Consider the following 24,439-nt stretch of genomic DNA (forward strand, 5'->3'; position numbering starts at 1 on the left):
AAGAAAAATTCAGAATTTTCCTGAAAAGTACAGTTTTTTGTTCCACAGTTACTTTCAGTTAACTGTAAGCCTGTACTATAGGCCAGTGCTATCCAATAGAGCTTTCTGTGGAAATGCTCTGTATCTGTCCTGCTATGTATGGAAGCCATTTAGCTACATGTGGAATTGAGCACTTGAAATACAGATACTAACTGAAGAACTGAATTTCACATTTTATTTAATTTTGATTAATTTACATTTAAGTAACCACATATGACTAGTGCAGCAGTTTTGGGGTGATAATTTTGTCTCCAAAGGATATTTAGCAATGTCTGGAGTTATATTTGGTTGTCAAAATGAGGGAGGAGCTACTGGTATGCACTGCATAGCAGGCAGGGACACTGCTAAACCTCCTACTGAGCACATGGTGGCCCCTTCCCTCTAAAACCAAAGAAGTATTTTGCCCAAACTGTCAGTGGTGCTGAACTTTAGAAACCCTGGGCTAATAACTACTCTGTTTTGGCAGATATAGCACGGAACATACGGATTTTATGTTCATGTTTATTTATAAATTAACTTTGACTAATATAGGTGAAGAAGTTAGAAGTCTAGTTTAATTTGAGATAGTTAACAGTTTTTGTATCTGAAAGTTTGGTGATAAGGTTAGAGCAATGAAGTGAGATTTGTGAGTCCGCTGTTCTGTTTTGTCTGTTGACATATAGGAGGCAAGGGCTTGTTTTTGTTTCCTTTCTCAGCTGAAATACTGAGATTGAATATTATATGAAATAGAGAACCACCATCTTTCATGGTTGTCAAATGCTAGGGTTAAAGCTGACTCAAAATGTTCACAGATATATTCTGAAGTATTTACAATTAAATGACATATTGTTTTGGAGTTGATAGTGGCTGAATCTGAGTGATGGGTACGTGGAGGTTCCTCATATTATGCTCTCTACTTTTGTTTGGGCTTGGATTTTTCCTTATTAAAAGTAAAAAACAAGTACTTAGACATGGGCATAACTAATAATGATAGGATGAGAAATGTGAGCAATAACTTATTTTGTTACAGAAATAGTATTCATTTTACATGCCCACATTTACTCTTTTACAATTGCCAAGTTGTATTAATATGTTCTGTTTAAAAAATAGTGTCATATCATTTAAAAAAGTCACTGCATCTATGGTACTGACATCGTTTCCCTCTTACAGATTGTCCTGGGTCACATAATGCCAGCTGAGCGTAAAAAGCCAGCAACTATGGAAGAAAAAGACTCTTTACCAAATAACAAGGAAAAAGACTGCAGTGAAAGGCGGCCAGTGAGCAGCAAGGAGAGGCCAAAAGACGATACCAAGCTCACTGCCAAGAAGGAGGTCAGCAAGGCCCCTGAAGACAAGAAGAAGAGACTGGAAGATGATAAGAGAAAAAAGGAAGACAAGGAACGCAAGAAAAAAGACGAAGAAAAGGTGAAGGCAGAGGAAGAATCAAAGAAAAAAGAAGAGGAAGAAAAAAAGAAACATCAAGAGGAAGAGAGAAAGAAGCAAGAAGAGCAGGCCAAACGTCAGCAAGAAGAAGAAGCAGCTGCTCAGATGAAGTAAGGCAGTTGATTGTATTTATTGATGTGAGGGAATGGGAAGATTGGAAATTTTTGGGAAAAAAACATTATTTGAAATGTAGCGTCCTGGGTGCAGCTCTTTAAGAATTGGGAGTATCTTAATTTACTTGTTAGGTTAATTTCACTGACTAGGGGTATGCTAAAGGTATGTTAATTATTCAAATTAAATAATAGTAACAATCTTTAATGAGTACTATTCGAGGTCTTGGGTAATCTGTGTTTTGTTTTAAATTTTATTTATTTATTTATTTATTTTGAGATGGAATTTTGCTTAGTCGCCCAGACTGGAGTGCAATGGCACGATCTCGGCTCACTGCAACCTTTGCCTCCTGGGTTCAAGTGATTCTTCTGCCTCAGCCTCCCGAGTAGCTGGGATTACAGGCACCTGCCATCATGCCCGGCTAATTTTTGTATTTTTGTAGAGATGGGGTTTCACCGTGTTGGCCAGGCTAATCTTGAACTCCTGACCTCAGGTGTTCATCCGTCTCAGCCTCCTAAAGTGCTGGGATTACAGGTGTGAGCCACCACGCCCAGCTGTTTATTTTTTAAGACTTTTTTTCATACAAAATTAGGCATGGTGGTGCGCGCTTGTCGTCCAGTTACTCAGGAGGCTGAGGTAGGAGAATCGCCTGAACCTAGGAGGTGGAGGGTGCAGTGAGCCAAGTTTGTGCTGCTGCATTCCTGCTGGGGCGACAGAGCAAGACTGCATCTCAAAAAATAATAATAAAATAAATAAAACAAAAACTTTTTTTCGTGGTATGATAATACTCCATTTTTTAAAAAAATTGAAAACCTTCAGTTGGCTGCTGTTTCTTGAGTTCTTATGTATCAGGCCTTGTACAGAATATATTAGCATCTATCCTTAGGACAATCTCAGTGAAGTAAGTTTTGTGATCCTCATTTCACAGATTAATAAAATGAAGTTTAAGGAGGGTAAGTTGCTTAAGGTCACAGCAAATAGTAGAGCTGTTGGGATTTAAAGCTAAGTTGGCCTGACTTTAAAACTTTTGACTATTCATTAAGCACAATTCCACAATGCTTTCCATTCTTATCTTTATTTAAATCTATTTTTAACCTTGTAAATCTGTGCAAGTAAATAATAAACTAGTGAAAAATGTAGTTCTTAGAGGAAAAACACCAGAGATGCATCAGCAGTAACTTTGTTGAATAGCTTAAGCTCTTCTCTAAATATGAAACTTATTAGGCCAGGCATGGTGGTTCACGCCTGTAAACCCAGCACTTTGGGAGGCTGAGGCAGGAGGATTGGTTGAGCCCAGAAGTTCAAGACCAGCCTGGGCAATATAGTGAGACCCTGTCTATGTGAAGAAAAATAAGGGAAAGAATAATATATAACTTATTTATTTTTTAATTAAAAATTTTTTTTTAAATTTAAGAGGGCAACTTACCTTTTTTAAGCTTCATTTTGTGGATCTCTAAAATGAGGCTCGTAGAATTTAACTTCATTGGTACTGTGTTAGGGATATTTGCTAATGTATTTTTACAGTGCCTGGTAACATAATAAAAGCTCAACAAACTCCAGCCAGGCTGGAGTGTAGTGGTGTGACGGCAGCTCACTGCAGCCTTGACCTCCCAGGCTCAAGCCATTCTCCCACCACATCCTCCTTGATAGTGGGGACTACAGGTGCATGCTACCACACCTGGGTATTTTTGTACTTTTTGTAGATAGAGTTTCACCGTGTTGCCCAGGCTGATCTTGAACTCTTGGACTCAAGAAGTCCTCCTGCCTCAGCCTCCCAAAATTTTGGGATTATAGGCATGAGCCACCATGTCTGGCCTAAAATAATCGTTTTTTGGAAATGATGTCTTGCTATTTTGTCTAAGTCTGTAATTGCTGAGCTCAAGCGATCCTCCCACTACAGCCTCCCTAGTAGCCGGAACTACAGATGTACACCACTGTGTGTGGCCAGATATATAATTTAAAAAGCTTTTTGCAAGCACGATTTTGTATAGATCTCTAGAACAGCCACCTTTCTTCTCAGAGTTGTTCTTTAGAACTTCTGCTTTCTTCCCTTTTTTGTGGGGGTGATGGGGGCATTGCTGTGTTGTTACCCAGGCTGGAGTGCAGTGGCTGTTCTCAGGTTCCATCATAACGTACTGCAGCCTCCAACTCCTGGGCTCAAGTGATTCCTCCTGCCTCAGCCTCCTGAGTATCTGTCATTACAGGCTTGTGCCACCAGTCCTGGCCAGGACCTCTACTTTTAATAAGGAACAGAAGCCTTAGGTCTGCAAGACTATAGTAGTGCCTAGTTTTGGAATATTCAGAACCATGATTCTTGAGAGATTTTTTTTTTTTTTTGAGACAGGGTTTGCTCTGTCGCCCAGGCTGGAGTACAGTGGCCCGGTCTCAGCTCACTGCAATCTGTGCCTCCTGGGCTCAAGCGATCCTCCCACCTCAGCCTCCTGAGTAGCTGGGACTACAGATGCATACCACTACGCTTGGTTAATTTTTGTATTTTTTGTAGAGACGGGGTTTTGCTGTGTTGCCCAGGCTGGTCTTGAACTCCTGAGCTCCTGGGGAAATTTCAGATATATGCAAAAATAGAGGAGTATAGTGAACTAGTCCCTCATCTACCTAGCATCGATAATTACACACTTTCTCCCCCTGGAGTATTTTAAAGCATCATAGCATTTACCCATAAAAACTTCATTATACATCTTAAAGTGTTTTCAGTGCAGCTGAAAATTGAGTTATTTAATGTATGTACGTACTTTCTTTTCTTTCTTTCTTTTTTGAGAGAGTTTTGCTCTTGTTGCCCAGGCTGAATACAATGGCACGATCTCGGCTCACCCCAACCTCCGCCTCCCGGTTGAAGCCATTCTCCTGCCTCAGCCTCCTGAGTAGCTGTGACTACAGGCATGCGCCACCACACCCAGCTAATTTTTGTATTTTTAGTAGAGATGGGGTTTCTCCATGTTGGTCATGCTGATCTCGAACTCCTGACCTCAGGTGATCCACCCATCTTGGCTTCCCAAAGTGCTGGGATTACAGGCATGAGCCACCACACCCGGCCTTGTACATACTTTCTTAAAATGTACTTTCACTGCTCATTTTGTATTTGTGTGTTGCTGGGAGACTTCAAAGAGATACTCAACTGTCCATGTTATCAGTGATAGAGGCCACCTTTCTGTTAATATATTGTAGTTTTTAGTGGAAAAATCAAATAATTATCTTGTAACTCAGGGGTGATTATCTCAGAAAGATGAAAATCTACTTTTTTAGAGATTTATAGATATGTGTATAATTTTTTGAGACAGGGCCTCACTCTGTCACCTAGGGTGGAGAGCTATGGTGTGATCATGACTCACTGCAGCTTCAACCTCCCTGGCTCAAGCGATCCTCCCGTCTCAGCCTCCCAAGTAACTGGGACTACAGGCCTGTGCCACCACGTCCAGCTAATTTTTTAAATTTTTTGTAGAGATTGGGTCTCACTCTGTTGCCCAGTCTGATCTTAACTCCTGGGCTCCTCCCACCTCAGCTTCCCAAAGGGGAGATTTAAGTTATATATTTTGTTATCTCAAAAACTTCAATAAACTTCAAAATCATATTGTTTGTCACCCCCCACTCCTGCCTATTTTATTACTTCTGCAATTTAAATTGTTCTGTCTTTTTAGAGGAAAAATAGGTATATTTGTTTTTAGTTATTTTTTTCAGTATAAACTGAGTCTACTAGCTTTTTATTAAAAGTTTCTTATTTGATAGTTGTCTTCTGGTTCCTTTCCAAATTTTCTAAATCACTTGAATTTTTAAGAGTCCAAACCTGGCAAGGTACTTTGTTAAAGGTTTGGCTAATGTGCTGAGTATGGAAAAACAATATCTAACATTTCAAAACTTTTTTTTTTTTTTTGAGATAGAGTCTCACTCTGTTGCACAGGCTGGAGTGCAGTGGCATGATCTTGGCTCATAGCAACCTCTGCCTCCTGAGTTCAAGTGATTCTCCTGCCTCAGCCTCCCGAGTAGCTGGGACTACAGGCGCGTGCCACCATGCCTTGCTAATTTTTTGTTGTTTTTAGTAGAGATGAGGTTTCACCATGTTAGCCAGGATGTGTCGATCTCCTGACCTTGTGATCTGCCTGACTCGGCCTCCCAGAGTGCTGGGATTACAAGTGTGAAGCCACCGCCCGGCCTCAAAAACATTTTTAATGCGTTCTTTTATAGTACTAATTCTTTTTTTTTTTTTTTGAGACAGAGTCTCACTCTGTTGCCCAGGTTGGAGTGCAGTTGCGTGATCTTGGCTTACTGCAGCGTCAGCTTCCGACTCCCAGGTTTAAACAATTCTCCTGCCTCAGCCTCCCAAGTAGCTGGGATTACAGGCGCCCACCACCATGCCCAGCTGATTTTTGTATTTTTAGTAGAGACGGGGTTTCACCATGTTGGCCAAGCTGTTCTCAAACTCCTGACCTCAGGTGATCCACCTGCCTCCCAAAGTGCTGCCTCCCAAAGTGCTGCCTCCCAAAGTCACCATACCTGGCCTTGTAGTGCTAATTCTTTAAAGAATTCTTTGTGGATTTTTTTTTTCTCTTTGCCCATTGCTTTTATTTGTTTCACATTTTATATCCTTCCCAAACATACTATATTTTTCATAGTAGCATTATATGTCTTACCTAGTTAACTTGCCAGTTGGCAGAATGATTTTTAATTTAATCTAGTCAGTATCCTCCGCTCTATGACATTTGTTATCAACCTACAGTACTGGGCTTCTCATTAAGATAATACTTGTTAGCGTAAGTCATTAGTAAAATGTGTTTATTTATTTATTTATTTTGAGACGGAGTCTTGCTCTGTCGCCCAGGCTAGAGTGCAATGGCACCTTCTTGGCTTACTGCAACCTCTGCCCCCTGGCTTTAAGTGTTGTGCCTCAGCCTCCTGAGTAGCTGGGACTACAGGTGAGTGCCATCACACCCAGCTAATTTTTGTATTTTTAGTAGAGATGGGATTTCACCATATTGGCCAGGCTGGCCTTGAACTCCTGACCTCAGGTGATCTGTTTGCTTTGGTCTCCCAAAGTGCTGGGATTACAGGCATGAGCCACCACGCCCGGCCAGTAAAATGTCTTTAAAAGTAGTGAAAGGCCTTTTGAATCTTGTAGATTATTATACTTAGATAATTTTTTTCACTGGTTTTTTACTCGTAGGGGATTTGTGTATAATGCTTCAAAATATAGAGAGAGTATTTTATGTATTTGTTTGTTTTTATATAGAGAAAAAGAAGAATCCGTTCAGCTTCATCAGGAAGCTTGGGAACGACATCATTTAAGAAAGGAACTTCGTAGCAAAAACCAAAATGCTCCGGACAACCGACCAGAGGAGAACTTCTTTAGCCGCCTTGACTCAAGTTTGAAGAAAAATACTGCTTTTGTCAAGAAACTAAAAACTATTACGGAACAACAGAGAGACTCCTTGTCCCATGATTTTAATGGCCTAAATTTAAGCAAATACATTGCAGAAGCTGTAGCTTCTATTGTGGAAGCAAAACTGAAAATTTCTGATGTGAACTGTGCTGTGCACCTCTGCTCTCTCTTTCACCAGCGTTATGCTGACTTTGCCCCATCACTTCTTCAGGTCTGGAAAAAACATTTTGAAGCAAGGAAAGAGGAGAAAACACCTAACATTACCAAGTTAAGAACCGATTTGCGTTTCATTGCAGAATTGACAATAGTTGGGATTTTCACTGACAAGGAAGGTCTTTCCTTAATCTATGAACAGCTAAAAAATATTATTAATGCTGATCGGGAGTCCCACACTCATGTCTCTGTAGTGATTAGTTTCTGTCGACATTGTGGAGATGATATTGCTGGACTTGTACCAAGGAAAGTAAAGAGTGCTGCAGAGAAGTTTAATTTGAGTTTTCCTCCTAGTGAGATAATTAGTCCAGAGAAACAACAGCCCTTCCAGAATCTTTTAAAAGAGTACTTTACGTCTTTGACCAAACACCTGAAAAGGGACCACAGGGAGCTCCAGAATACTGAGAGACAAAACAGGTGATTTTCAAATGTTTCTCAGAGTTGAGAATTTATTTTTGGAGCTCATACTTAAAAATGTTTAAAGTCTTCATGCCACTGAAAGAACTTATGGAAAAGGGCTCCTTACAGGTGATTTCTTAACATTCCAGGAAAATTTCAAAGTAGAACAGTCTGAGTACTCATGTTTTAATGTGAGTCTACAATAGATTTTGTTTCTGATTTAAAAAAAAAAATCTGCCAAGTAGATGGTGATTTTCACCTTGTGAATGTGTATTCTTCCTGTGATTTTAAACACTACTTAATAATTGAGGGATAAATTTTCCTTTTCTGTCACTTAAACTTACCTGCTAATATTTTTCTGTGTGCTTTAATGTTCTCTCTATAACAGGTTTGCTTTCATTGTTTTGTATTTTAAGTTCTTTATGTCACTGTTGCTCTTCTTAAGAAAATGAGTCATTAATTACCAGTGGTATTTCAGATTAGAGTTTTGGAAAATAATGCACAAAATAAGCTATGAAAAATTTCTTAAATGCAACTTCAAAACTCATTCGTAGGAGTCTTCTTCCTTGGGGCATTCATTTAAAATTCTAAATGAGGAACGTACTGTGCCTGTGGTAATTGGTGAAAAGACCTGACTTTGGGGCCAATTTTGATTGTTAAAAGGTATTGTAGGCTAGTGTGTAGTATTTGTACCTGAGAAGCAACAGGAAGCTAGAAGTTGATGGAGTTGCTGGGCATTAGGTCAATTTCTGTGGAGGATGGATTTGGAGGGGGGCTGAGGGGGTGTAGAAATAAGGTGATAGCCATAGCACATGGCTGAGTATTAAACTATTTTAATATTTCTACAACTATATTGCATGGTTGAGAATCTGAAATTACTGTTGATCAGAAATTTGTATAGGAGAATATCCTTTTCTAGTTTCATAAGTCTGTGGTAGGGGAGGAGTGGTTTAAGTAGTTACCGCTAGAAGATGATTGACTTAACCAGAAGACTGAACAGGAATAGTGTATGCCAGTAGTACAGTTAGGGCAGGGTCAAGGTAGAGACTGTGTGGTTAAATCTTTGTGGCTGAAGGTCACTCAGAGGTGAGAATTTTAGATGGCAATGGTGTTATCAATAGTTCTTTTAGGAAAAAGAAAAAGGCTTATCCTTGTTTTGTGTTTTGATTTGCGAGGACTGGTTTAAACTTTGAAGAGGCAACCTGAGAATGTACTTGTACCATCAGTAATGGACTAAAAAGGATTATGGTGGTGCTTTATTCATACTTCTCACTTACTGAGGGCTTCCTAATTATGATTTCCATATGCTTTGTCAGTTTCATAGTCCTTTCCTCATACATTCTACTTAATATATCATAACTGATGATTTGTAAGTATGCTAATAGTATGCTAATGATTGATTAGTTCTTGGCTACTTTGAGGGTGTATGTGTGTGTATTTGCTTTTGATTGGACTCAGAATCTTGGAGAGTGAAGAGATTCTATGATGTTTTAATCCAATCCATTAACCTTTCCGAAGTAGGAAAACATTTTATAGATTATCTAACAGATAAGATTATTTTTCCTCTGAATACTTCCCAAAGGAGCTCAGTTCTGTCTGTGCCATTGCACTGTTGGTAACACTTATGGGCTAGGAATTCTTTTGTTACATCAAGTGGAAATTTAACTTACCACAAAATGGTTCACTTTGATTTGGTTCTTTTTTCTAGTATGGATGGAATACAGGTACTTGAAGTAGGAGATCTATGAACTTTTTACCTGTTCATAATGAATGAAATACAGAAAGTGAGAGTGAGCACTTAGAAATTATTATAGGAATTTTCAGGCTGGGCATGGTGGCTCACACCTGTAATCCCAGCACTTTGGGAGGTCAAGGCGGGTGTGTCGCCTGAGGTCAGGAGTTCTAGACCTGCCTGGCCAACGTGGTGAAACCCCATCTCTACTAAAAACGCAAAAATTAGCTGGGCATGGTGGCAGGCCCCTGTAATCCCAGCTACTTGTAGGGGCCTGAGGCAGGAGAATCGCTTGAACCTGGGAGGCAGAGGTTGCAGTGAGCTGATATTGCGCCATTGCCCTCCTGCCTGGGGGATAAGAGTGAGACTTCGTCCCCGCCCCCCCCCAAAAACAAGGTTTATAGGAGTTTTCAATGGTCATAGTATTCCTACTATATTTTTACGGAAGTGTCCAATGGTTGGGGATGGAAAGGTGGCCCTTTACCACAGATGGTTTGAGGAACACTGGTAGAGGACATACGTGTCCACTTTTATTCCCATGACAGTATCTCAGATATTCACAGACTGCTGTGATGTTTCCCTTTTCTCTTCTCTATGTTAAATACCTCCAGTTCTTTCAGTTTGCTCCATGATTTCCAGACACTTCACTATGCTTAGGATACTTGTTTTGGATGCATTCTTTTCTATCTGTGACCTAAAATTGCCTTCGTTTTTATAGCTACCTTGTCGTTCTTTTGGTTTTTGTTAAACTTATTTGCACTAAAGCTTTATTTCTCATATGAACTGCTGACAAGCCACTTCTTCTTCACCTTAAACTAGTGAAATACAGTTTTTAAAGCCTAAATGTATACTTGCTTGTCTCTATTAAACTTTATTTAAATGCTTTTGGTATATTATTTTAGCTTTATGAATGCTTTGGATATTGATTACATGTATATTAATAATACACAGTACTGGCTGGGCGCAGTGGCTCACGCCTCTAATGTCAGCACTTTGGGAGGCTGAGGCAGAAGGATCGCTTGAGCCAGGAGTTTGAGACTAGCCTGGGCAACATGGTGAAACCCCATTGCTACAAAAAATATAAAAATTAGCTGGGTGTGATGGCACGGGCCTGTAGTCTCAGCTACTTGGGGGCTGAGGTGGGAGGATCACTTGAGCCTGAAACGTCAAGACTGCAGTAAGCCGTGATCGTACCACTGCACTCTAGCCTGAGCGACAGAGAGAGACCCTGGCTCAAAATAAAAACTGAATAGTACTTATCTTCTGGTCATATTCAGCTTTGATAAGCAGCTCTTCTATTTTATTATTCAAGTCATTGATAAAAATTTGAAAAGGATGTTGTTAAGAACACAGCTTTGTGGCGTTTCCCTAGAAACTTTTATCCATTTGATACAGAACTATTAATCCATAGTTATTAGAGAAGTTTACTTATGTAGTGTAAACTGACCTTAGCATTGTCACAGCCTATTTATTTATTTATTTAGAGATGGAGTCTTGTGCTGTCTCCCAGGCTGGAATGCAGTGTCACGATCTTGCTCACTGCAACCTTTGCCTCCCGGGTTGAAGCAGTTCTCCTACCTCAGCCTCCCAAGTAGCTAGGATTACAGGCCTGTGCCGCTATACCCAGCTAATTTTTGTATTTTTAGTAGAGATGGGGTTTCGCCATGTTGACCAGGCTGGTCTCAAACTCCTGACCTCAGGTGATCCGCCTGCCTCTGCCTCCCAGAGTGCTGGGATTACAGGCGTCAGCCACCGTGCCTGGCCATCACAGCCTTTTTATCAAGGGAGACTTTGCCCATTTAGATGTAATGATTTGAGGATGTGTGAATCTTAATCACCATGTAGAAAATAATTGGCATATGGCTTAATAAATCACTCATGCCTTAGGATCGCTTCAACTTGAGCAGCCACTATAGTGAAGATGCAGAGACGTGACTAAGCGAAGAAAACATGAGGAAAGGATTAATGCACAATCCCTACTTGGCCTAATGATAGTTTCCTGCCTTCTACGAGGGTACATTATGGTGTTCTGCTAAAATGATCATTTTTTCCTTCCCAGTCATTATCCAGTAGCTGTGTGTTTTTTTGTTTTGTTTTGTTTTGTTTTGTGGCAGGGTCTCACTCTGTTACCTGGGCTAGAGTGCAGTCGTGTGATCATGGCTCAGCGTAGCCTTCCTTGACCTCCTGGGTTTTAAGGGATCTTCCTACCTCACGCTCTCAAGTAGCTGAGACTACAGGCCCGTGCCACCATGCCTGGTTAATTTTTTAATTTTTTTATAGAGAGCGAGCTCCCTGTGTTGCTCAGGCTGATCTCAAACTTCTGGGGTCAAGTGATCCTCCCGCCTTGGCCTTCCAAAGTGTCGGGATTATAAGTGTGAGCCACTGTGCTCAGTGCTACCCCACCTTTAATTAACAAATAAATTAATTAATTTTTTGAGACGGGGTCTCACTGTATTGCCCAGGCTGGAGTACAGTGGTGTGATCTCAGCTCGCTGCAACCGCCGCCTCCTGGGTTCAAGCAATTCTCCCACCTCAGCCTCCCGAGTAGCTGGGACTATAGGCACATGCCACCACGCCCAGCTAATTTTTGTATTTTTAGTAGAGACGGGGTTTTGCCATGTTGCCCAGGCTGGTCTCGAACTCCTGACCTCAGATGATCCACCTGCCTTGGCCTCCCAAAGTGTTAGGATTATAGGCGTAAGCCACCGTGCCTGCCCCCTACCCCAACCTTTAAAATAATTTTTGTAAACATAGAGATATGGTCTCACACCGTTGTCCAGGCTGGCCTTGAACTCCTGGGTTCAAGCAGTTCTCCTGCCATGGCCTCCCAAACTTGTGGGTTTACAAGTGTGAGCCACTGCACCTCTCACCCAGTAGGTATTTTGAGGTTTTTCTTTATCATAGGACTAAATAATGGGCAATCGTTCTTCCAGTAAGGTTTCCCTGAAGTGTGGTAAAGCAAGAAAACTAAGCTAGCTGATATTTAAGATTCCTATGTAGTTAAATTTCTTTAAACCTTTTATTCAATATCTTTTATTATTTTATTTTGTTTTTTTTTTGAGACAAGGTCTCACTCTGTCACCCAGGCTGGAGTGCAGTGGCAGGCTGAAGTGCTCACTGCAGCCTCCACCTCACGGCTCAAGTAGTCCTCCTCCTGAGTAGTTGGACCATAGGCACCCGCCACCACACTTGGCTAATTTTTTGTATTTTTGGTGGAGACGAGATTTCTCCATGTTGCCCAGGATGGTCCCAAACTCCTGAGCTCAAGCCACCCGCCTGCCTGGGCCTCCCACAGTGCTGGGATTACAGGCATGAGCCTCTGCCTGGCCAATATCTTTTTTTTTTTTTTTTTTTTGAGATAGAGTGTCACTCTGTTGCCCAGGCTGGAGTGCAATGGTGTGGTGTCAGCTCACCACAGCCTCCACCTCCCGGGTTCAACTGATTCTCTTGCCTCAGCCTCCCGAGTAACTGGGATTACAGGCATGCGCCACCACGCCCAGCTAATTTTAATTTTGTATTTTTTGTTTGTTTGTTTTTAGTAGAGACGGGTTTTCACCATGTTGGCCAGGATGGTCTCGATCTCTTGACCTCGTGATCTGCCCGCCTCGGCCTCCCAAAGTGCTGGGATTACACGCGTGATCCACCACACCCAGCCGAATATTATTTTTTATTATACATTTTGGTTAAGTGATTGACCTGGTGAGTTACAATTATTAGAAATTTAAAAATATCATTCAGTAGTAGTTGCCTATTTGGAGTTAATAGCTTTACTTTCTTGGTGACTTTTGCCTGTTAAAATGTTAAGTGCTCTTTATATGCTTTGAAATGCTTTGTACTTTGAAATATTGTAGAGGTCCTGTTAGTATATTTTGGACATTTAATTGGATGAAGAAGTGATTTAATTTTTATTGGCTATAACTCAGTTATGTTACAGAATTTGTTTCTTTTTTTTTTTTTTTTTGAGACGGAGTCTCGCTGTGTTCCCCAGGCTGGAGTGCAGTGGTGCAATCTCGGCTCACTGCAAGCTCCGCCTCCCAGGATCATGCCATTCTCCTGCCTCAGCCTCCTGAGTAGCTGGGACTACAGGTGTCCGCCACCGCGCCCAGCTAATTTTTTTTGTTTGTTTGTTTCTTTCAGTATAGTGAAATCATGAATTCAGGTAGTAGGCCAGAATTATTGTTTGAGTAATCTTGATGTATCTTTATTCCTTTTTTTCTCTCTAATTGATGGAAGTGGTTACAAGTTTCTCTTCAGCACCCATGACTTAGTACCTTCATGATTGCAGGCTTAGTCTGACAGCAGTGAGTTGACAAAGTTCAGGAAAAAGCATTTAAGTAGAATGCAGACTTTTTCCTCTGCCCATTGTTAAAAAAAAAAGTCAGAGGTTTCTTTTATGAATGATAATTCTCGAGGCATTATTGACTGATAATGAAACTTAAAAACACATCAGCAAATAATGAAATGGGACTGCTTTTACTTTCACTTTCCTTCCAGGTGAGTTGTACCTTGCTTCACAGGTAGGTTGTTTAATTAATTGGTAGTATTTAAGCACAATTAAGATGTTACTTCTCTGTACTTTAGACTTAATGTTATAGCTGTAATGTTCTAAGAGCTCTAAAATTGTCTCCTAGATATTCTAATTGTGTTTAAATGACTGTGCTGTAGTAGTAGTACCCATTTTAATGGGTACAGTTTTGCTTTGCTATGTTCTAGAGTCTTTTTACAAGATTATGAGACATCCATAAATAAATTAATTCTAAAATGAAACCAAAAGAAAATCTAAGATAATTTTTTTTTGAGTCGGAGTCTCCCTCTGTCTGCAGGGTGGAGTGCAATGGCACGATCTCAGCTCACTGCAACCTCTGCCTCACAGGTTGAAGCAATTCTCCTGCCTCAGCCTCCCAAGTAGCTGGGACTACAGGCATATGCTGCCACGCCTGGCTAATTTTTTGTGTTTTAGTAGAAACAGGGTTTCACCATGTTGCCCAGGCTGGTCTCGAAGTCCCGAGCTCACGCAGTCTGCCCGCCTCGGCCTCCCAAAGTGGTAGGATTACAGGCGTGAGCCTCTGTGCCGGAGTCTCACTCTGTCACCTAGGCTGGAGTGCAGTGGCACGATCCTGGCTCACTGCAACCTGCACCTCCTGGGTTTCAAGCGATTCTCCTGCTTCAGCCTCCTGAGTAGCTGGGATTACATGCAGCTGCCACCACACTCGACTAATTTTTATATTTTTAGCAGAGACAGAGTTTCACCATGTTGGCCAGCCTGGTCTCCTCACCTCAAGTGATCTACCCGCCTTGGCCTCCCAAAGTGCTGGGATTACAGACGTGAGCCACCGCGTCCAGCCAAGAAAATCTAAGATAATTCTAAGCCAATTTTTATTAAAATTTGACAGAATGCTGGAGGAGATATAAAACCCAGAAGTTTTTCTGGGGTCTTCTTCATGATCATTCTTTTAGAGATTTTTGTCCATGTGTTATATTTAATTTTGTATGATTGCACAAGGTCAAAGTTAAAATGAATGTTCTGTATTCTTGTCAAGACTATTTTCCTTTTTAATTTGGCTAATGATTAATAGAATTTGGCATTGAAGTTCTTGCCTTTCCTTTATTAGGCTTTGGCACTTTTTTTCTCATGAAAATACCATTTTACATTAACATAATGAATCACATATATGATCCTTTTTTTTTTGAGACAGGGTCTTGCTTTGTCATCCAGGCTGGAGCATCATGGCGCAGTCATTGCTCACTGCAGCCTTGATATCTCCCACCTCAGTCTCCCAAGTAGCTGAGACCACAGGTATGCACCACCACCCCTGGCTAATTAAAAAACATTTTTTTTGTAGAGACTTGGTCTCATTATGTTGGCCAGGCTGGTCTTGATATCTTGGGCTCAAGTGATCCTCCTGCCTTGGCCTCCCAAAGTGCTGAGATTACAGGCGTGAGCCACCACACCTGGCCTATATGATCTTAATTGATCCTAACAGTACCTATATTGTATAAATGCCTATATTTTGAAGATGGTAAAACAAAGGGATTAAAGGGCTTGCCCAATATAACATGGAAAGTGAGTGACAGAGTCAGGTTATTTTCTTCCTCTTCGTACTGTACTTTTCACAATTACATAATATCCATCCATATTTACATTTAGCACTTGTTTTTGAAGTGTATAGTATACATGTTAGCCACTCAATATTTACCAAGTCAAATCCAAAGGAGAGAGGGACCCAGAAAAGGAAATAGAATAAGCTGTTCTGTGGTGAAGGCTTGTCTTCATGAATGTGTTTGAGAAACATTTGAACTTCGCTAGAATGTACAAAGTGGATAATTATAATTTGAAAGGCAACATAGTCCAGTATTTCAGAGCGTGGACTCGAGCTAGAGCACTGTCATTTGCACATTCTGCAATCTTGGGCAAGTTACCTAGCATCTCTGCTTCAGTTTTCCCATCTGTAAAATGGGCATAACAATAGTTCTGTAACTCTGAGGTAAATGTGAATCATGTAGTGAATTCATATGTGTAAAAGCACTTAATAACAGTGTCTGGCACATTGTAAGTGTTTAGTAAATGTTAGCTAGCTTTTATTAATAGATTGCCTGCCTGACCTTTCTGAAAGACATTTGAATGAGAATTTCTCTTTCTGTCTTTTTATGATTTTATAAATTTTTATGTTAAACTTCTTAAACTTTAGTAGCTCACCTGAGGTCGGGAGTTCGAGACCAGCCTGACCAACATGGAGAAACCCCGTCTCTACTAAAAATACAAAATTAGCCGGCATAGTGGCGCATGCCTGTAATCCCAGCTACTCAGGAGGCTGAGGCAGGAGAATGGCTTGAACCCGGGAGGCGGAGGTTGCAGTGAGCCGAGATTGTGCCATTGCACTGTAGCCTGGGTGACAGAGTGAAACTCTGTCTCAAAAAAATAAAAATAAGTAAAAATAAAATTTATTTTTTAGGATAATACAAAACAAAAATTAAGTAATAAAATGAAAGAAATATTAAAAAAGTCAAAAAAATGGAAAAGAAAAAAGTTCTCTTAATATTATGATTTTTTAGGCATTAATGAATTTTCTCATTTATGATGTATAATGCTTGACTCAAAAATTGACTGGTTTTTTTGGTTGGTTTTATAATATTAAATTAGTAATACAAAAAACATTCAACTGGGTGCGGTGGCTCGTGCCTGTAATCCCAGCACTTTGGGAGGCTGAGGTGGGCAGATCACCTGAGGTCGGGAGTTTGAGGCCAGCCTGGCCAGCATGGCAAAACCCCGACTCTACTGAAAATTTAGAAATTAGCTGGATGTGGTGGTAGGCTCCTGTAATTCCAGCTATGTGAGAGGCTGAGGCAGGGAGAATTGCTTGAACCTAGGAGGTGGAGGTTGCAGTGAGCCGAGATTGCGCCACTGCACTTCAGCCTGAGCAACAGAGCAAGAATCCCTCTCAAAACCAAAACAAGGCCGGGCGCGGTGGCTCAAGCCTGTAATCCCAGCACTTTGGGAGGCCGAGACGGGCGGATCACGAGGTCAGGAGATCGAGACCATCTTGGCTAACACGGTGAAACCCCGTCTCTACTAAAAAATACAAAAAACTAGCCGGGCGCGGTGGCAGGTGCCTGTAGTCCCAACTACTCGGGAGGCTGAGGCAGGAGAATGGCGTGAACCCGGGAGGCGGAGCTTGCAGTGAGCTGAGATCCGGCCACTGCACTCCAGCCTGGGCGGCAGAGCAAGACTCCGTCTCAAAAAAAAAAAAAAAAAAAAAAACAAAACCACCAAAACAAAATGAAATAAACAAAAAAAAATACTCCGTAAAATCAAGGACTGATGTACCTTAGAGATTCTTCTGGACAGTGATGTCTCATGTATGTTGCAGAAAGGAGGGCAATTTTTTTTTGTATTTTTATAACAAAGCGTAAGAGTTGGCATTGATTTTGTTCTCATTACTTACTGTTTACATCTGTAAAAGGGGACAAGTACCTCTCTAGTGTGCAATGATATTGCAGGAGGGAATGCACTAATTTATAAGACATGTAGTAGTGTGACAGGGATGGCAAACTATGGCTTGTGGGCCAGATTAAGCCTATGACTAGTTTTTCTACAGCCTGTCACCTAAGAATGGTTTTTACTTTTTTAAATGGTTGAAAAATAGTCAAAAGTAGAATGTTTTGGGAAGCATGAAAATGATTTCAAGTTCAAATTTCAGTGTTCATAAATAAAATTTTATTATAGTCACCCTCATTTGTTTACATATTATCTGTGGCTGCTTTTGTGTTACGTTAGCAGAATTGAGTAGTTTCAGCAAAGACCAAATGGTCTGCAGACTGAAATACACATTGTTTGCCCCTTTACAGAAAAAGTTTGCTAACCTCTACTTTATGACATTCTCAAAAGAATGGCTTAAATTCAGCTTTATGTAATTGATGTATTTCTAAAAAGGCAGTAATTAAAATATATGATGAAATCATGTTTTCAGCTTGATTTTGGTTATATTTTCTGTGATACATTCTCATGGAATTCACATGAGAAATTTTGGTCATATTTTTTGATAACTGATAGAAAGCAGAGATACTTGTTGGTCAGATGTGTTGTGTAATATTTAGTTCCCTCACATGGGTTTTCAAAAACAAACTGAAAACCTTTTCCTATGAGTTTCATAAAGTTACAAAAAATACCCTGACATTTTTAGCTTACATTTAAACATGTTTAATTTCATTAGAATTTCTAAATGATCCTTGGGTTTATTTATTTATTTTTTGAGGCAGGGTCTCACTCTGTCACCCAGGCTGCAGCGCAGGCATAGTTGCAGCTTACTGCAGCCTCGACCTCCTGGGTTCAGGTGATCCTCCCACCTCAGCCTCCTGAGTAGCTAGGACTATAGGTGCCCACCACCGCATCCAACTGATTTTGGTTTTTTTTGTTTTTGAGATGGAGTTTTGCTCTGTCTCCTAGGCTAGAGTGCAGTGGTGTGATCTTGGCTCACTGCAACCTTCGCCTCCCGGGTTCAAGTGATTCTCCTGCCTCAGCCTCCTGAGTAGCCAGGATTACAGGTGCATGCCACCATGCCTGGCTAATTTTTGTATTTTTAGCAGAGATGGAGTTTCACCATGTTGGTCAGGCTGATCTTGAACTCCCGACCTTGTGGTCCACCCGCCTCAGCCTCCCAAAGTGCTGGGATTACAGGTGTGAGCCACAGTGCCTGGCCAATTTTTGTGTTTTTTGTAGAGATGGAGTTTCACCGTGCTGCCCAGGTTGGTCTCGGACTTGTGGACTTAAGCAATCCGCCCTCTTTGGCCTCCCAAAGTGCTAGGATTACAGGCGTTAACCACTGTGCCTGGCCAATCTTTGGGGCTTTAAATGTTCAGGCACTATAATGAGTTATTTCTCTGCTTCATCTGTGTATCATCTTACTGCATGCTGTGGATTTAGTCAGTTCAGTAAATGTGTATTACTTAGATGTCAAGGAAAGGATATATGGCTACATCTGTCAGTTTTATATATAACAGAAGTCATAACTGTATTAATTGGTATTCTGTCCTAGTAACCAAGTGCTCGGTGTAAGATATTAAAAACAAAACAAAACAAAAGAAAAAAAACTGGGGGCTGGGGGGATAGGGGAGGGATAACATTAGGAGAAATACCTAATGTAGATGACAGGTTGATGGGTGCAGCAAACCACCATGGCACGTGTATACCTATGTAACAAACCTGCACGTTTGGCACATGTATCCCAGAACTTAAAGTATAATAATAAAAAAAAAAAAATGGGAGTAAAAGGCTTATGGAGCTATAAAACAGACAAACAAAACCCCAAATCTAAACTTTCCTTGAGGATGATTTTCACTGAATAGTAACTTAAGTACCTACTCATTAGTTAGGTAAGTTAGTGCTATTAATGCATTTGATCATGGAATTAAGGGGAGGGTAAGGAGTATCAGTGAAGCTTTATAGTTTTAGTTTGCTTCCAGCAGGACTGGAGAGGAACTGGAATGCAGACTCAGGGAACCATCATAGAATGAAATCACTTTTAATGGAGCCAGCGCACAGTCACAGGCAAATCCCTACGTGAAAGTGAGGAAAAGTACTGTTCATTTTTGTTTTCCTAAGGTAGTCATCACCTTGCTACTGCTTATGTATTAGAAATCCTTAGTGTAATTATGTATCTCAGTGGACTGGATGTTTGTTCCTTGGATGACCAGAATGTCAGAACTTGTTAAGAGAAATAAAGTTTTGGGTTATGTTATTCTGAGATATATTTTCCAATTTCAAGTATGAAATAATGCTACATAGTAATTGTCATTAGGGGTTTTGAAATCTGTTAGAACCATTATTATCCCTTTAATATAATTTGCTTCAGAATAAACTCTTCAGTTTTTGTTTTTTAATTTTTTTTCCAACTAAAGTACCATGGAATAAACTCTTCAATTTTTACCTGTTAACATTTTTCTTAATAACATTGCAGATTTTTTTTTATTTTTTTTTTGAGATGGAGTCTCGCTCTGTTGCCCAGGCTGGAGTGCAATGGTGCAATCTCAGCTCACTGCAACCTCTGCCTCCCGGGTTCGAATGATTCTCCTGCCTCAGCCTCCCAAGGAGCTAGGATTACAGGCACCCACTGTCGTGCCCGGCTAATTTTTATGTTTTTGTAGAGACGAGATTTCACCATGTTGACCAGGCTGATCTTGAACTCCTCACCTCAGGTGATCCACCTGCCTCAGCCTCCCAAAGTGCTGGGATTATAGGCATGAGCCACCATGCCCAGTCCTACATTGCAGATATTTTTAAGTAACTTGCTTCTTTTCTTTTTTCTTTTTTTTTTTTTAAAGACAGAGTCTCGCTCTGTTGCCCAGGCTGGAGTGCAATGGTGCAATCTTGGCTCACTGCAACCTCTGCCTCCCGGGTTGAAGTGATTCTTCTGCCTCAGTCTCCCAAGTAGCTGGGATTACAGGCGCCTGCCACCGCGCCCGGCTAATTTTTTAATTTTTAGTAGAGACAGTGTTTCACCATATTGGCCAGGATGGTCTCAAACTGCTGACCCTGTGATCCCACCCACCTTGGCCTTCCAAAGTTCTGGGATTACAAGCGTGAGCCACTGTGCCCAGCTTAAGTAACCTACTTCTGAGCATTACTTATTTGACTAATTTACTTAATTTTGGCCGAGTGTGGTGGCTCACACCTGTAATCCCAACATTTTGGGAGTTTGAGGTGGGAGGATTGCTGGGTGTTCCAGACCAGCTTGGCCAACATAGTCAGATTCCTATCTCTACAAAAAATAAAAGTAAATGGAAAAAAAAATTTTTTTTAATGACTTTTAACTTCCATAATGAGTTCTATTAGAACTTCTGATTAAAAGTTTTAACAAGCTCCTTCGGAGTGCTAATGCTGTCTTTCATAGGTATGAATATGTTAAAATGCTATGGGTTTTTGTTTTAATTTTTAAAATTCATTCACAAAATTACTGAAAAAGTTTTGTGTTTGTAACAGTAGTCTGAAACAAATGTTTGAAGAGGGAAAAATGCTCTCTAATGACAATATTTTTAGAGAAGCACTTTTTAGCCTGGATTATTATGGTTAAACTATTTTAACGTTTTACTAATGTGTTGGTAGAATGATATCTAATGTATATTTAAATCATAAGAAAATGAAATTTCTCATTTTAGACCCCAATAGGCCAGATTTGAAAAGAGGAAATAACTGGATTTCATGAATCTATGCACTGATGCACTTGTAATGGGAACTAATATTTGGAAAATTGACAATGTTGTTACTTGAATTGTTATAGTATTTATTTGTTTATGAGACAGGAGTCTTGCTCTGTCACCCAGGCTGGATTGCAATGGCACGATCTCGGCTCACTGCAACCTCCGCCTCCTGGGTTCAAGCGATTCTCCTGCCTCAGCCTCCTGAGTAACTGGGATTACAGGCGCACGTCACTGCACCTGGCTAATTTTTGTATTTTTAGTAGAGACGAGGTTTTACCACGTTGACCAGGCTGGTCTCAAACTCCTGACCTCAGGTGAGCCACCTGCCTCGTCCTCCCAGAGTACTGGGATTATAGGTGTGAGTCACCATGCCAGACTGAATTGTTATAGTATTTAAACAAAAGCTTATGTGAGTAGAAATAGGGCAAAATGGGGAAGTTTTGACATTATTTCAAATAAGCTGGGAAGAATAAATATAGGCATAATTTTTCTGCCTTTTTCTCTGTAACTTTTAGAAGATGGAAGATGGCATTATAGAAAACCTTGTTTTCTTCACTGTTCAGAAGAAAACTCAAATAACAAGAAATAAAAAACTTCTAAGTATTACTTGTAAAAATAACTTTATAATTGACTTTTTGAAACATTGTATTTGCATTATGGTTTATAAATTTTGAATATTATAGTACCACATGGATATTTTGTATGTAAAAAATTGGATCCAGCTATATAAGTCTCAGTGATTTACACGAATATAATAAGACTTTTACTCTATACATTTTGGTGTTTTCAGTAGTTTTGCATTTGTAGTTACGGGCTTATTGGTGTATTCTTGCAAAGTGGAAGAGTGGTTGTGTCCTTAGTTCCTTGATATGGGCTGGCCTGAGTAAGTGGACTTCTCCGTTACCCAGATAAATAACCAGTACTTGCACAGTAGATTGAGAATTGGCTGTGGGGAAGATTGTGGGCTTTTTCAAAAGGTAACCTTGATTCAAATCATTATGGAAGTTTAAGGATAACTGATTCTGTTGTTTTTGAACCTGTTCAAAATCTGTTGGTTTTGAAAACTGAGTTGTGTAGTTGTGTTAAATATTTTTGGTTAGCTCTGTATGTCTGAGGGAAGTATGACAGTAATAAAAAGCCAAATAATTTTTTATTATTTTGTGATATGTTGTTAAATATGATATTTCTGATTCAAATCATGGAGGTTTAAGAATAATTGATTCTTTCTATAACCTGTTGCTTTTGAAAATTGGCTTGTGTAGTTGTGTTAGTTTTGGTTAACTTTATCTGAGAAGAGTGTGACTAATAAAATACTGAATAATTTAAAATTATTTAGATGTGTATTGTTAAATATTGTGGTATTTCAGCAAGCATGCTTCATATTCTTTGAGGAACTAGTGTTAAAATTTAAATGTTCAGGTAAATTTGATTATACATTTCAGATACATTTTGAAAATATTAGATTCAAATGTTAAATAAAAATGAAAATTATACTAAATTTGTATGAGAAAATCAAATTATGGCATGTTTCCCATATGTAATAATTTGTGATCACATCTGTTTTGATAAGACTGTCAGATGATTTCATTTGTTTATAGGCGCATTCTACATTCTAAAGGGGAGCTCAGTGAAGATAGACATAAACAGTATGAGGAATTTGCTATGTCTTACCAGAAGTTGCTGGCAAATTCTCAATCCTTAGCAGACCTTTTGGATGAAAATATGCCAGATCTTCCTCAAGACAAACCAACACCAGAAGGTAAGATATCCTTAAAAACAAACATTGTGTTTTCTATAAGCACTGTCACTTACCTTTAGGCTTGTCAGATGTGCAGTATTGCGAATTTAAATTTTTAAAATGGCTTCAACATTTTAAAAATGGGCCAGGCATGGTGGCTCATGCCTGTAACCTCAACACTTTGGGAATCCAAGGTAAGAGGATCGCTTGAGACCAGGAGTTTTGACAGCAGCCTGGGCAACATAGTGAGACCCTATCTCTGTTTTTTAAAGAAATTTTTAAATAAAGAAATGGTGTTAAAACCTATTGACAACCTTGAAAAGCTATTTGAAATGATCCCTGAATGGAAGAGTCTCTGGACATAGAAAATAATAATTAACTCATATGACAATATGATGAGTTCATTCAGATTCTTATGTAATAGATAGGTATCTTTGAATTTCCTGGCAATTCTGTTTACTTAGAAATCTTAAGGGTAGCCAGTCTCAGTGGCTCATTCCTATAATCCCAGCACTTTGGGAGGCCGAGGCAGGAGGATCACGAGGTCAGGAGTTCAAGACCAGCCTGACCAACACTGAAACTCGGTCTCTACTAAAAATACAAAAATTAGCTGGGTGTGGTGGCACATGCCTGTAGTCCCAGCTACTCAGGAAGCTAAGGCAGGAGAATCGCATGAACCTGGGGGGCAGAAGTTGCAGTGAGCTGAGATTGTGCCACTCACTGCACTCCAGCCTGGATGACAAAGTGAGACCCTGTCTCAAAAAAAAAGAAATTTTAAGGGTGAAGTATTTGTAAAATATCCTTTTGTAATTAAAGAAAAATTTATATTTAATATTCTCAGTAAGAAATACCTGTTGTATACTGTGAATGCATTTATTATATTTATATATAATAATGTACATAATTCTTACACTTTTTTTTCTTTGAGACAGAGCCTTGCTCTGTTGCTCAGGCTGGAATGCAATGGCACAGTCTCAGCTCACTGCAGCCTCTGCCTCTTGGGCTCAAATGATTCTCCTGCCTCAGTCTCCCAAGTAGCTGGGACGACAGGTGTGCACCACCATGTCTGGCTAATTAGAGACAAGGTTTTACCATGTTTCTCAGGCTGGTCTCAAACTCCTTAGCTCAAGCAATCCTCCTGCCTTGGCCTCCCAAAGTGCTGAGATTATAGGTGTGAGCCACTGCACCCAGCCTCCTATTCAGTATCTCAAAAACTCAGTCTCAATCAAACTTTTTAAATTTTTTTTTCTTTTTTTTAGTTGGAGTCTGACTCTGTTGCCCAGGCTGGAGTGCAGTGGTGCTGTCTCCGCTCACTGCAAACTCTGCCTCCTGGGTTCACACCATTCTTCTGCCTCAGCCTCCCGAATAGCTGGGACTACAGGTGCCCGCCACCATGCCTGCCTAATTTTTTGTGTTTTTAGTGGAAACGGGGTTTCACCGTGTTCACCAGGATGATCTCCATCTCCTGACCTCGTGATCCGCCCGCCTCAGCCTCCCAAAGTGCTGGGATTACAGGCGTGAGCCACCGCACCCGGCCAAACTTTTTAAATGTTTTAAAAAAGTTTCATCATAGAATTTGTGTTTTGGTTGACCCTGGCTTGTTTCTCAGAACTTTCTCAGTATATTTGTTATGATATTTTAGAACCAAAATCTCTGTATAATATTTAGCATATGGCCGGGCACAGTGGCTCACGCCTCTAAT

At 40.2% G+C, this 24,439-nt stretch overlaps 1 protein-coding gene across 2 annotated transcripts in view; it reads left to right on the forward strand.

Annotated features, from left to right (window-relative positions):
- The window catches only part of LOC105490609 (UPF2 regulator of nonsense mediated mRNA decay), a 128,888-nt gene that overhangs the window by 7,240 nt on the left and 97,209 nt on the right, over positions 1-24,439 (forward strand). For both annotated transcript variants that reach the window (XM_011756403.3, XM_024795689.2), the window contains exons 2-4: positions 1,189-1,571; positions 6,812-7,591; positions 22,598-22,758. In XM_011756403.3, the coding sequence (XP_011754705.3) occupies positions 1,207-1,571; positions 6,812-7,591; positions 22,598-22,758 (1,306 nt within the window). In that variant the 5' untranslated portion in view covers positions 1,189-1,206. The remainder of the gene's footprint in view (positions 1-1,188; positions 1,572-6,811; positions 7,592-22,597; positions 22,759-24,439) is intronic.

This window comes from Macaca nemestrina, chromosome 9 (assembly GCF_043159975.1).
Source record: "Macaca nemestrina isolate mMacNem1 chromosome 9, mMacNem.hap1, whole genome shotgun sequence".
In the NCBI taxonomy this organism is placed as follows: domain Eukaryota; kingdom Metazoa; phylum Chordata; class Mammalia; order Primates; family Cercopithecidae; genus Macaca; species Macaca nemestrina.